Source organism: Colletotrichum tamarilloi (genome assembly GCF_030869305.1).
Source record: "Colletotrichum tamarilloi strain Tom-12 chromosome Unknown Scaffold_19.1, whole genome shotgun sequence".
Taxonomy (NCBI): domain Eukaryota; kingdom Fungi; phylum Ascomycota; class Sordariomycetes; order Glomerellales; family Glomerellaceae; genus Colletotrichum; species Colletotrichum tamarilloi.
In genome coordinates, this window is record NW_026849402.1 from 413,168 (window position 1) to 427,081 (window position 13,914).

The 13,914-nt window shown below is 53.0% G+C and overlaps 4 protein-coding genes across 4 annotated transcripts; 3 read left to right on the plus strand and 1 right to left on the minus strand.

The window, feature by feature from the left end:
- Positions 1-3,549: 3,549 nt before the first annotated feature.
- Positions 3,550-3,807, plus strand: CTAM01_06772 (uncharacterized protein; the record flags this gene model as incomplete). Its single annotated transcript, XM_060522798.1, has 1 exon — positions 3,550-3,807. One exon carries the CDS (start codon positions 3,550-3,552, stop codon positions 3,805-3,807), a length of 258 nt encoding a protein of 85 aa, XP_060382643.1.
- Positions 3,808-9,173: 5,366 nt separating this feature from the next.
- Positions 9,174-10,070, plus strand: CTAM01_06773 (uncharacterized protein; the record flags this gene model as incomplete). Its single annotated transcript, XM_060522799.1, has 1 exon — positions 9,174-10,070. The coding sequence occupies one exon, from the start codon at positions 9,174-9,176 to the stop codon at positions 10,068-10,070; it is 897 nt and encodes a 298-aa protein (XP_060382644.1).
- A 299-nt stretch (positions 10,071-10,369) lies between these two features.
- On the plus strand, positions 10,370-10,591 carry CTAM01_06774 (uncharacterized protein; the record flags this gene model as incomplete). The annotated part of the gene is made up of 1 exon (XM_060522800.1): positions 10,370-10,591. One exon carries the CDS (start codon positions 10,370-10,372, stop codon positions 10,589-10,591), a length of 222 nt encoding a protein of 73 aa, XP_060382645.1.
- Positions 10,592-12,315: 1,724 nt separating this feature from the next.
- On the minus strand, positions 12,316-13,629 carry CTAM01_06775 (acetate kinase; the record flags this gene model as incomplete). Its single annotated transcript, XM_060522801.1, has 2 exons — positions 12,316-12,805; positions 12,869-13,629. The coding sequence occupies 2 exons, from the start codon at positions 13,627-13,629 to the stop codon at positions 12,316-12,318; spliced, it is 1,251 nt and encodes a 416-aa protein (XP_060382646.1).
- Between the last annotated feature and the right edge of the window lie 285 nt (positions 13,630-13,914).

Consider the following 13,914-nt stretch of genomic DNA (forward strand, 5'->3'; position numbering starts at 1 on the left):
GATACGGTTCTTCTGTCACTCTCTGTCAGTCTGCTGGGTCTGTCAGCAAGGCACACAGCAAGGTCCGGATAGGTAGCTGTCTAGATGCATAAAATACATGGAGCTACCTTACCTTAGGTAATGAAGCTCCATCCCGCAGTGGGGAGAGGTGTCTCTTTCACAGTTTGCCGGTGGAGTGGAATAGGATTGTGGACTCGTCTAGGCCTTGCCAAGGGGCACCCGATGTATCCGCCCGGCACCACGGCGTGGTTGAAACCAGGATAGGGTAGCTGCGCCAGGTGCGTTGGAAGGCTACAATCTGCCATGTCCCTGTGGTATTTCTGGCACGAGTGGAGCTGTCGCGACTGCGCGAAAGAGAGATGGCGAGGGGCGGCAAGAGAGTTTTCGTCTTCGGGGATCAGATGTCTTGCGAGAGACCTGTGTATCCGTACCTACGTCACTCTGGCGGTTGAAGGACGACAAAAGACCCGCCGCGAGTGATGGGTATGGAGTAGGTATGGAGCACGGAGTCGTGGAGGTATGGACCTGAGAGCTGCTCAGTAACCATATTTTGATCTTCAGCAATGGGCGTTGATGTCGGCGACCGTGCTGGGTCGAGAAATGAATGAACCAATACAGCGAGGTAAAACATATCAGCCGTCGTTTCTTCGCGCCTCATATTCAATTGGTGCCGAAGGAAGCGTTGCCCTGTGTACGCCTCAATACTCCAGCTCTCGAGATGATTGTCTGCAGCAAATATGCGCATATTCATGTCTTGTCGTCGCAGAGTGACCGGCCTGAGAGTGCGTGCTGTGTATTGTATTCGCATGCATTAAATGGTGCAAAAGCAGAGGCACACCGTACCGGAGCAGGCACTCCGGAACGTGTGTGCCTGTCAATCGGGATCGGTGATCGGTGATCAGTTGTGATCAGGCGGAATATTCTGCGGCTGGTGCGACGTTATCTTCAGGGTCTGAATGGTGCATTAGTTGGGTTGGGCTCCGTCAAGAGTAAGACTACTCGGTAACAGCGAGGGACCTTGGTTCGGTACCCTAGGGGTCGTGATCGTCGATCTAGTGTGTATACATAGAGCTGAGGATGGAGGTGGGGATAAGAGGGGAGACTCGAGAGTCAAGAGTGCGCGCGCGCGCACACCGCACACCGCACGTCGCACGCCTAGCGTCCACAGACGTTCTCCAAGGAATTGGACGGGAAAGTAAAACGGGGCGCAGGTTTGCGGGGCTGTCGGGTTGGACTTGCACCCTTAAAAATGCAATGTGCGAACTGCGCGAAGTAACCGTTCACGTAGAAATAGTCGCAGTCTCCGTATCCGTACTGGCCAGGGAGGTACCTCATGATTTTACTTACATGACATACCAAAGGTACCTGATGGGCTTATCTGGGTGCGCAGTACCTTAGGAACGCCCTCGAAGGACGCGACGGAATCCAGTCCGAACGGTACCTTGTTTGGATCACCGTCGAATTTCATCCGTACCTGGTCCAATTGCAAGACAGAGCAATGATTCCCGACGGGGTAAGAGACTTGGAATAAAGTCTGGAATTGTAATAGACTGGCAGATGCGCACAAAGGAACGGGAACGAAACCTTCTTCAACTCCAACAAGACCATTCATAGCATTCGCAAGAGACTGAGGCAATAGAGGTGAGGAATAGAGGGGATGTCCACGCCAGTGGGTAAATAAGCAGGGCAGCGGCGGCGCATCGCATGATTGACGGCAAACGGACTGGTGTGGGTTCCGTGTCTGGATTGGTTGAACGGCGCTGTCCGACGGAGCAGCTAAGACCCTGGAGATCGGAAAATACATACCAAATGATGCACCATGCCTACCTCAGCCATCGTCGATGAGGGACAAGTCACCACCACATGGGATTGTACGTACATGTGTGGCACCCTTGTTCGCTCTCCGGTGATTGCGCCACAGGGACGTGGAGCGTTGGAGAAGTGACGGGACGGGGGAAGTGAGGCAGACGAAGAAGGATGTGAGGAGAAGAGGAGCAGAATTGACTGGATAGTTGCATGTCCGGACTTACAAGAGGCTACCGTAGATAATTTAAAGGGGCACTTGACGAGGAGGACGGATACATGATAAGGTACAGAGCACCTCGCAAGCGGATATTAGGATCAGAGCCAAAATGGGGTAAGGAACCTCAAGGGCAGGAACTCTGGGGCACCATTCCGGATGTCGCAAAGCAGGGAAGAGGGGGATGCAGGACTACGTCTACAGCCACCCCCTTCTCACCCCAGCTGGGTACTTCCTGATCAGCCTATCTTACTACGATCCTCAAGTATCTACTCAAAGGGCCCGAAGACGGGCGGCTGGGAGCAGGGGTTATCTAACAATGGCAGTTCGTCGAGGGGTCCAGCAAGCAACACAAGTTACAACACACCAACATCAATCAGGTGCAAGGAACCTTGGTGGGGCCGCACCTGCCCGCTAGTCCGCCCAGCCCGTTTTGAGCACAATAGGGCCCATACGCTTTTTTAAACCCCGATTCACTGCCATTCTCGAGATCTCGAGGTTCACTGGTGAGAGCAGTCAGCCGTAGGACCCTTCAAACTCTGTGACGCCGCAAAGGAGAGGGATAAAAAAAAAAAACTTGCTTTGCCCAACCCGCCGACTCGTTCCTTGGAATGGCGAAGCATTAGCGCCGCCGCCTTTTGGAGCCACACGTCCCCGAAACCCCATCTCCTCCCATGGCAATCGCGATCTGTTTGTTATATGGCGATTGCCATGGCATTACACTTGCAGTTGCAGACTTTGCTGGATCACTGAGACTGGCCAGTTCATCACCCCAACACCAGAATGCCCCTAGGGTCCTCCTCGTCCCTGATTTCTCGCCCTGCGTCGTGTGCCCTCGCCTCGCGTAGCCCCGATGCTCTGGAGCTTACCCTCCGCGACTCCCAAACTTGTCACGTCGATTCCGTAGATGTCGTGTCTCGTTGTTGAAGCATGCACACACCATGTAAGTTGGACTAGGAGTACCTTTGTAGCCGCGGCTCCAAGCTGCCTCACCGGTCGAGAGCTAGAAGCAACTCTGTGCGGTACGTATCTGATAGCCGTGCATCCGTCCCTCCTCGTCTTAAGTAAGCAGTCTTGTCTTCTTTGGTGCTGGTGCCCAGGTTGCCCAACCTTACGGATACCTTAGTTCTAAACGGCAGGTGTGTATGGTCCACGTTCCATGAGTTCGTCAACCGGTGGTGCCATTCAGGGCATTACATACCTAGTACACCTCTGCCCACAGCACGGTACCTGGCTGTAACTACTTCCCTACCTACCTGGGCCTACCTATGTATCCGTATGGGAAGCCACCGTTCCCGTTTTCTGGAACGTGCACCATACCGCTTGCGAGGGTTTCGCCTGCCGATTGTCCAGCCATACAGATGTCGACCGGAGAAAACTCCGCTACTATGCTAACCCGCCAAAAACAGGACAGCTAAAGGCCGACGGTGCTTTTTGACATTGCGCACCATGTTTCTGACAAACGGCCAAATATCTACCATCACTCAAAGGTTGGCCGGTGTATCAGCATACCTCGCTCAATTTGATTGATGGTGATTATCTCAGCGATCGTTCCACCTCTCATCTGTTACATTGCGGCAGGGTCACTTACTCGTGAACTCACAGATAAACATGGGCACCGTCTGCAGCGAGCCACTATCACACAGTCGCGAAAACGACCAGACCATCAGCCCTGGGTCTGGGCCCACGGGGACAGTGCTGTCACGTCACAGCAAAGAGGAGAAGGACTCAGGAAGCAGTGCCGGACTTCATTGAAGCAAAGATTGCCGTCTTTTCGCGTCTTCTGACATCACGGACAATGATCAACGAACACCTCTAAGCGAGCAGATGGAAGCGATGGAAACATTGGAGACTCGAGAAGATTTCGCAAACAATTCTCGAACATCGACGATTGCGAAAGCATGCATTTGTGAAAGAATGCCATACTATTGGCCTCGGATTCAGGTTTTCAGCAAGTCAAAATAGAAGATCGGCCCCCCTGCCATGCGGAGATAAACCTAGGCATTCGAGTAGCTTTGCAAGGTTGAAAAGTCTCTGGCTTGAGATCTTGACAGATTATCTGGTGAGTGATGTGTCTTCTTTCCGCCACTCGGGTGATCATGAAGACCGTCATCTATCCATCCCTCGTGTACTTGGCTTTTGAAGTTTCTTCCCAGACGGCGTAACGATGCGTGACAGGCGACGGGAGAACCTCAAGGGGGTGCCTCGACGGCATTAAGACGGTGCTGCCAGAAACAACCAGGTGGACGGGAATCATTTACTACCAAAGCAGTAAGGCGCTTCAGGTCACCCTGGTCTAGCACTTAGTGATCCTCACCCGTCTGCCTAAACCTTGCTAGGCAGGCTGGCACAGCTGGGAAAGCAATTGCAAGTAAATGCGCTCGCCGCTGCTAATCCGTAAGTATAGAGCTATTCGCTACAATCGGAGCTGCGCGCCAATCATTGCCGATAGACGGGGATGCTTCGAGTTCCGCTTACCTCCCAAAATCGCATAGCTTGATTCCCCATCAGAGCCCAACCCCAACACTCCAGAACGTTTCCTAACTGACTTCAGTCTTTCGGTACTTCTCAAGTTGTCACGAGCCACAGAGAGAGATCTCGATCGTGGACGATTATTTCCCTTCTCAGCTTGGCAAGTGGACAAGCATAAGCAAGCTAGAAGACCCTTCGACGCCACATCACAACCCGTTTCCCACTTGATCGGGAGGCTCATCCGTTCCATTAGCCCTTGCTGATAGGCTGCCTTTGACCCTTACGCCCTTTCTTACTTTTCTTTTCCGGCTTCCTTTTCCCATAGCCTGTACCGTTTCTGGCACAACTCTCTTCCCCTCCCAAACCCGAGGTCATTCCCTGACTTACCAGAGCCCTCGAACCGCTTTTGTCGACTCCTCTTGAGTCTTGTCGTCTCTCTGCACATTGAAATCCACGAGGGCTTGCTTCGTGCTGTACATGGTGCTAACATTCAAGGATATCGCTGCTACTAAACCTGCTTGTCTTTCGGAAATACGCTCCCGGAACTCAGTTGAGCTCTTGCCGGCATCGTTAGTTGAGCCACACATCCGGGAGGGTTGGATTAGGGCTTATTGCTCACAGCACGAGGCCAGGCCGCTGAGCGAAACCCCCAGCTCTACATAGTTGGCAACTAGCCTATGACTCGGGCTCGTATGTAAACTGGAGATTGTAAAGGGACTTCTGGAAGGGCTCTCCGGCCGATTTGATGACGGTTCAATTATCCAAAGATGCGGCAGCCGTTACAGCATCCTTGCCCATAGCCCCAGCGCAACAACTCGCCCAGTTTCCCTTTCGAGCACGCGAACCTTGACATTTGGATTGGGTTCAGATTCAGTGATTCGTCCGGAAGCCTAGTACCTACTTTGCGCTATGTGCCTCTCTCAGATGACCGCCGTTCCCATGCACAACAGTGCCCATGGTAGGTGTTCCTCTCTCTCTCTCTCTCTCTCGCGCCGAATCAATCGCATAGACGGTGGTTGTCAAAGCATGGATAAAACGGCTTTAGACTTCTCTTCACCGTCAAAAAAAAAAAAAAATCGGGTTGCGGAAGGCTCGGGAAGCAACTGAGCTGACTTTTGGACACTTCAAAGCGCTTCATCTTTCTGTCGGCAGCAGTAGGTACCACGGTCAATCTCTGTTCTCTGTTGAAACGAGACTCAACTTTTCTCTCGCAACCTCAGGACGAACGTTGCGAAACAAAAAAGAATTCGCGTGTCGCGTGGAGTTGGCTTGACGCCCGGTCGAGGGGGTTCAGCCTACATAGAGCTGGAAGTACATTGTTTCCCTGTCGTTCTGTGTCGGTACCTTTGGGCGGAATGCACACCTACAAGTACCGCAATGAGCTTGACATAGATATGACGACATTGGAAGGAGGAAATTTTCCCTCCCCAAAGGACGTACCGAGGGGGCCCTGCAGAGCTTAAGGTACATGGGGACTGCGTCGGACGAGGGGGGGGAGGGGCGTGTGTGTCAACCGCCCCTTCTTTTCTGCCCTTGCTCGTACCTCACGCCAGCCAAGTTAGGGAAGCATCTTACTGCTGAAGCCGCGCGAAGTCAGGTACCCTCTCACCCCCAGGTAGGTTTTGGAGCATTGCCGTCCTAAGCTGTTGCTCTTCATTTACAAAGGCATGTTGTTAAACCACCATAGCTGGATATTCGACGATAACGAGGGCCCGCTTGACCGGCCATACGCGCAAGGTCCCAACTGACACCTCACAAGAGCAACGCCGACGACCCTTTCTCTTCTGAATCCTTGAGCAGGCCTTCGCTGTCTCCAACAGGCTACCCGCCTTGTTGGGTCGGAGCAGGAGTCTCTTCATAACACGGATCCGCAGCGAGTGGGCAGTCTACTGTTTGTGGACAACCTCGACCATCGAGAGCCTTGCTTCGACGCCGCCCCGGGCCCAAGTCTTGGGTAGTCAGGGTACGGAGTACGGTTAGTTAAGCTATAGTCGGGGCTTGAAAAGAGGAGGCATCGTCTAGCAGCCTCAACGGACCACTGACGTCACCCTCGCGGGCCCTCGGTTCGCGCAGGGTCTTAAATTCCTCTTTCTTTCTTACTCTCCTCCTGGTCCGAGAAATACGGCCGAGTCAGGTGCGTCCACTTTTTCTTCGAGATCGCGATCTTCCTCAAGATTCCTGAGCGGCAAGGCCCATTTGGCTATGAGGAATCGTGTGCTGGACGGATTTGGGAGCACACAACGACTCATGCTCACCCAGTGGTCAGCTGGGTTGACAGACATGTTGTCGCCAAAAGAGCAAACATTGAAAGGACCCTGAAAATAGTGCTGATTTCAGGACCTATCTGAAGTGCGCCGGAAAAGGATACGTCGTCTACACAATGTGAGAAGCTCCACCAGAGGGCAGTCATCTTGACCACCTGGACATTTTACGCTGGTTCCATGGCCATGTGAACAGTAGCGATGTCCAGACGGCTCAGTCTGTAAAGTTGCGTGCAGTCTCAAACGAAGAGCATTGGCGGAAAGAGAAGCACACGAGACCTCCCGATGGTGGTTTGACGCGCCGGAACTTCATCTCCTCAGACTACAGTCAACTCAGCTCGCAAGTTGATCGATCGTTGTTTAAAAGACGATATAGGGTTTCTTGCCGGCTCAGACAGGTGGAGATGTTGCCCAAAGGAGGAAATGACTGAATGCAAGTCCTGGTCCCTTGTCACCAAGCGAGGCCCGAAAGCAAGGAAGTTGGCACCGTAGGGCAAATGGCATGCGCAATCCCGATCGAAATCGACAGCACAACGGGCCCAGAACAGGATGGAACGACCAGGGAAAAGCCAGCAAGCCAGGCACACACGGTCACCAGCAGGCATATGGCCGGCCCAGGAACCGTCTTCTGTTGTCGGTCTGCGTCGCATGTGCGGCTAGAGCCTAGAGGTAGGAGAGGGGATAGACTGATCGATTGGGATCGGGGCTGGTTGGAAAAAATATAAAAATAAAAATAAAAATACAAGACTGCTTCAGGTCATTAAATGGATATAAGAATGGGGATAAGCGACCAGGGGTGTACGATACACAGCAAATGAGAGGAGGGGCCTTGGAGTGCAAGAGAGAGAAAAAATTATGTGTAAAAGGCGGAAAACTTGGCTGCGCATCACCCACTCAGACCATGTCACTCGTTCGTAAACTGTCGGTCTCGGAAGCAGAAAACTCTTGGTCAATTTTGTCAGGAAGCCGAGAAATGCAAGGTAGTTCGGCTCGAATGTCTAAGAAGGCAAAATGACATGGACATCCAATAATGCTGTTATCACGACAGCCCCTACCAATACAGAAAGGTACGGGAAGTTGAGAGTTTAGAGATTACCATCGTGCGTCGAGTCCCCTCTCCCTCTCCCTCTTCCGCGGGAGCTTTTTTTTTTTTGAGAAGTACCTAGACAATAAGCCCCGGAAGAGGTCCCAGAGTGTGAGAGCGAAAACAGAGAAGGAGAGGGGAAAGGAGGAGAGTCCACACATACCCCACCCCGGGGTGCGTAGCCGCCCGCCGCGAAGACTCGGGGAGCTACCCTGCAGAGAGAATTGGAGCTGGAACCGCTGAGCAAGGGGTGCTCGTAATAACGAAGAGAGAGAGGTACCTCTCCTGGAGTGAATGAGAGTGAGAGAGAAAGGGATGTGGCCCTGATGAGGGGACTTGGGGGTCGCCAAGGGGGGGGGGGGTGGTCGAAGGGGGTGTCGTACACGGTGGCTACCTCACGACCGGACCTTCCACGCTGTGGCTCCGGCCTTTCCTTGTCAGGGTACGTACTTTCTCTTCGCACTCATTCTCGACCCCTGCCCGAATCAAGTAGGCTGTCAGGTACGTACAGGTGCGCCACTGCCTGCTGTCGTTGTCGCCGCTGGGGGGGAAGACACACACTGACACCCTGACTTCAGTCTCCAGGCACACTGAGGTAAACCCAGGACCTACCTGCCTCACTGAGGTGAGGTACCTCTTTTTGCTGAAGTGCGTGAAGGTACCTCATCTCACTACAGAGAGGTCCGGTACCTCAACCCACGTACCTTTTGTGGCATCCCAGACAGCGACCACAAGGTGCCAAAGGTGCGCAATTCTCTTTCCCATGCCCCATGCTCATCTCTGGTCTACCCTATACCCAATTCTTTTCCCCCTCTCCAAACACTCCCATACACTCCTCCACCCCATTCAGCTTTCTGCACACTCCTTCCCTTTCCCTCCATCCATGCCGACCGGCCCAGGTCCCCTCGTTGAGATACTTTGCTTCGGCCCACCCCCTCTGCCCGCTGACCTCCCGAGCTTTCTACCTCCTCTCTGCCTCGATCCGCATCTCTCTCCTGGCTGGTATAATACTTCACTTGCGCCTCACCCTCCTGCGGCTTGATTAGCTGCACCACTACCTCTTACTCTCTCTTCACCAATTGTCCAGCCTCACCTCACATCAACTTTCCGGATCCTCTCCAAATACTACTTTATACAGGCCGACCATCCCAGGCACGACCACATCGTCAACAACCTCTCTACATTAATCACTAGTGGGACACAGTAGGGCCTCGTCGCCAAAAACAACACAGACTTGATACCTCTTTTATTCAATCAAAGATTACACAAAGGAACAAAATTCCACCTCGACTCAATCACAGCTCTTCAACCCGGATATATGTCCAATCTCTCCAAAATGCATGCCCGAGATGCTACCGGCCGCCAGGTCTCTCTCCTGAACGACGAGCCTATCGCCCAACCCGCCCACCAAAGAATGGACTTCCGCACAGTCAACCAGGTCATCTCACAACCCTTCCACCCGGCACCACGAAGCAACTCTTCCTCACCTCACACTCCCGAGCTCCTCCGCTCCGACTCTTACGACTCCAACGCGAGCAACGATCCTCTTTCGCCCATGACTCCTACCTCGTATGACCCTTCTAGAGTAGGCGCATTCCCTGGCCAACCCATGTACGACGACTACGACATGCCCGCAAAGCGCCCTGCGTACGCGAACAATAGCCGTGCAGCTTCGTATGAGGAGGACAGCTCAGCAACATCACCCTTGCCGGAACGCCCGGGCAAGAGATACCCTTGCCGCTACCGCGACAGCCACGGATGCGAGAAGACCTTCACCACTTCAGGTCATGCCTCTCGTCACTCCAAGATCCACACTGCCGAGAAGGCTGTTCAATGCACTTTCCACGGCTGCCAAAAGAAGTTCACCAGAGCGGACAACATGAAGCAGCATCTCGAGACTCACTACAAGGACAAGTCTCGCTCCTCCACCTCCGCGAAGGCTTCACGTCCCTCAATGGGCGGTCTATCAGCATCCGGACGCAGGTCCTCTTCATCATCCGTTAGGGCCGCTGCCGCCAGCAACCGTGCTTCCCGCGACCAGCCCATGTGGGAGGGCGAGTCTCCTTACGGATATCCTCCCGGCCAAGCTCCTCTCCCATCCCCCGCTGCTAGCGGCGCATGGGATCTTCGCGGCCTGCACATGCCGCTTGTAAGCCGCCCCAGCGCTGCAAGAACACCCAGCAGCGGCCTGGACGCGCTGGCTATGGCTGTCGCTTGCCAAGAAGGTGCATAGAGTTTTGTTGGGATCAGAACGATTGCATGTCTCTTCTATCTCTCCCTCTTGGGCAGTTTCAACACTTATACCCGGTGGACTCTTGCAGCGTGTCCTATACAATACCCCATCATTCTCTATTTCTTTCGGCCGCTCCTATGGCCAACGGTGTGGAGAACTTCGCACGGTGGCTCTCGATTGTGACGGGTGATTAACCCTTCGCATTGAGGAGTCTTTCCTCTCCCATGTTTCCTTCTTTCCTAGTTTTTAGTTGATTTTATGTTGTCATTCGGAGTGATAGAGGGTCGCAAAGCATACGAATGGCGTACCTGCACATACACGGAAGGGAAACAAGGCAACAAAAATGGCGCGGCGTTATATATCACGTTTTGTTTTTGAACCGCGGAGGTTTTCAACCCGGGGGGCGGATTTCTTCTCTACACGGCGTTGGTTTCTTCACGGTTTCGTACACATACCCGAATCCTCGATTCAATCAGTACCGAGGGGCAGACGCATCACTGCGATTGTTTGTTTTAAGATGAGGAAAAAGGCTATTCCTGGTTAGGAATGGGATACATATACACGAGGTTTCCCAGACAGGCTCTCTTTTTGGAAGAAAACTGGGATGATGAGGATGCTGGAAAGTTGGAGAGTGAGTTTTCATGGATGGGCGCGCGGATTCTAGATACCAGCTGCGCCCAAGACCGGGGGTGGACGATCTTTCTCATAGACCACTTACACACATGAGTGGATGGGAAGTTGGGAGTCTGTCCCAAGGTCGATATCACTCCCACTGCCTGTCGTCTTGGTTTATAGCCGGCGGCGAGGTCAAGCAAAAAAAAGAAGAAATATAAACACACGTTGAACAAGCATGCTCACTTCTGCCCTCTTCATTCGCTGTCTTTACGTGAGTAGAGTCACCAAAGTGGCTGGCTAACCCAACCATCACGATGTTCTTCGAAACATCACGAGAGAAGTTCCCAAGAAGGCATTCTTGTCTCACCATCGTGTCTCTGTGCCACGCAGCTGGTAAACGAGAAGGCAAAGACAAAAAAAAAATACATCAAAATTCCCACGATGCATTCCAACCCACCGCCTAGCTGTTTGAGCCCACACGGCATGGGCAAGACATACCAGAATCCGCGCGGCCCCCAAGCAAAATTCCCCCATTTTCCCACGCTGATGAGCCTTTGTGATCCCGATCAGACGGTTAAAGACAAATTCCAGAGGTTTGTTCAGTCCTGTCTTCCCGGGCGTGTCTCTCGTTCTCCATCCCAAGTCCGGCATAGGAGAGATGCCTATCTCAACGGAGTACAGGGATGCTTGTCTGGGAAGATGGGGGAGGGGGGTGGCGGTTGGGGAGAAATTCTCCAGCATTGCATGTATGTGTTTTGAACTTCGACGTTCCTAGGTGTTCGGGGGCTGTCATGCCACGCCGCATTGCCCATCCCGTCGGATCCCAAGCAAGCAGCAGCAGCAGCAACGATTTAAAGATCTCGATCTACTGTTTTTCTTTTCTTTCTTACCCTTCTGTCCTTGCTTCTCCTCGCGATTGTTTTTGGTCCTTTGAAACATGGACAAGAACCACCACAGCAACTAACTCTACTTGACCTCCTCGGCCCGAACATGGCATCCAATGCGTACGGATATGTCTCTATTTTCTGCCTCCTCTACCACCTCTTTACTTTTCCCCCTTCCGCTTTCTGTCTTCTACACACCCCGGAGACAAGGCCCCGTCTACCTCAAGCCTGCCTCTCCCGTTGGAATGGAACGAGGCGTGAATGGTAACCCGGATCGGTCCACCTGCTGTTGCCTGGGATATTGTGGACGCTGTCAAATAAAACGACGCAGGCCACTTACCCGCTCGCCGCTGGAATGTAAGTTGGAACATCCCACGCTCGTTGGTCGGTATACGCTAGATCGCTGCGCAAACGGTTTCCTTCCCACGAGGTCTGAGGGGGTGTGCGGTGAGGCTAGGGCGTATGAGCACATGGGCGTCTTTTGCTCTGGCTGATGGACTGTTCAAGTGGTCTTGAGGGCGGCTCAATTCGGTGGATGGTTTCGTCTTTCCATTAAGTCTATCTTGTAGCCCTTTGAGCCCCGCCTCCGGTGTTGGCACCTCTAATTATCCGTCTGTCTCAACCCAGAACTATTGCGCCAGCCCCATACGCCAGTGCCTTTCATCATCGGAGCAAACCTGTGCAACATCAACAGCTCATCGCGATCGTTGAGAAACCGACGGCTGCCCCTTGACACGAGCTGAAGACTACTGCTGTTTCCAGAGTTCCTCCTTCTCTGTGCAGAGTCTTGCCATCTCATACTGCTCGTCCGTTTGACAGACCAGTGTACGACACTTGGCTCTGTTCTTACCGACTTCCTGCACCGTATCGACAATCTTCCTGCTGTTGAGCTCGTCGTCGATGGTGAAGCCAAGGCAGGTACACTGTTCTACGACGCGTTTCCGTAGCTTATCGCTCTTCTCGCCGATGCCACCGGCAAAGACCAATGCATCCACATCGCCATGAAGGGCGACAAAGTAGGAGCCGATGAAGGCGCATATCCTGTCAACAAAAATTTCGAATGCGAGTCTGTGCGTAGGCTCGTCCGAAGAAGCAATGACACCGAAGTTGGTCGTTCCTGTCAGGGCCTTCCATCCGCTTTGTTTGTTGAGAATTTCTTCAGCCTCGGTAAGATGCAACTTTGATGTTGAATTAGGGGAGAGCTTTCCGACGTCACTCGCGTAGTGAAAGACGAGACTGTGCGCACACACAAGTTAGCTAGCTGCTAAACACGCGCAACGAACGTTGGCTACGATTTACCTCGGATCCACATTCCCGCTTCTCGTAGCCCCGGGCAAGCCGGCAACGGGCGTCAATCCCATGCTTGTATCCCAACTCTGGCCGTTTCGGATGGCGCAAGCGCTTGCACCACTCCCAAGATGAAGAGCGATGATGTTCAAGTCTTTGGTCTCCTTACCGAGGAACTCGGCGACGGACCGAGTGATAAAGGAGTAGCTGACGCCATGAAATCCGAACTTTCTGAGGTGGTTCTTTTTAGCTATTTCTTGGTTGATGGGGTACGTGCGGACGTGATCGGGGATGGTGGAGTGGAACTGTGTGTCAAAGCATGCAACGTTGACAGCGTCGGGCAGCTGCTCCACGCAAGAGTTTACGATATCAAGGGCCGGGCCGTTATGCAGCGGGGCAAGGTCGCTGAGCTCCTCTAGGTGATGATATGTGTCCTGGGTGATAACTTGGGAGCACGGATAGTCGCCTCCATGCACGATGCGGTGACATGTCAAGGCAATATCGGCCTTTTGCTTGATCTCGGGCAATTCTGCGTCATCAATCAGGGTCTTTAGAAGCACCCTGAAAGCATCATCTTGTGTAGACACCTTATCCTCCAGATCCTCGTTCTTGACTTCAACGCCGCCGCGGGTGTACGATACCTGAGCCGGTGGAGCCGTCAGACCACTGATAGATGTCTCTGCAATCTGGCGGGGTGACTGCTTTGGCTCGGCTGAGTACACCGAGATTTTGACAGAGCTTGAACCCGCGTTAATGGCAAGGATAACCTTCATCGTGGATAGGATCTGGATGTGCAGTGGTGGTCTGCAGTAAGAACGGAGAGTTCGTCTCGAATGCCTTTTAAAACCGAGAATCGGCAGCAGGATGTGGTCGATCGGCGTGTTATGCAACCCACAGTTGGGTCCGTTGGCTCGGTCGATGAAAAATGAATCGACCACCTGATGGTGGTGTCTCGTATTAGACAATTGAGAATCAATGTGTTGAATTTAGGACGCAGTTGGACGAGACAGGTCAAGATACGACGAGCTGAATTGGGCGAGATCGTAAGCTTTTAAGAA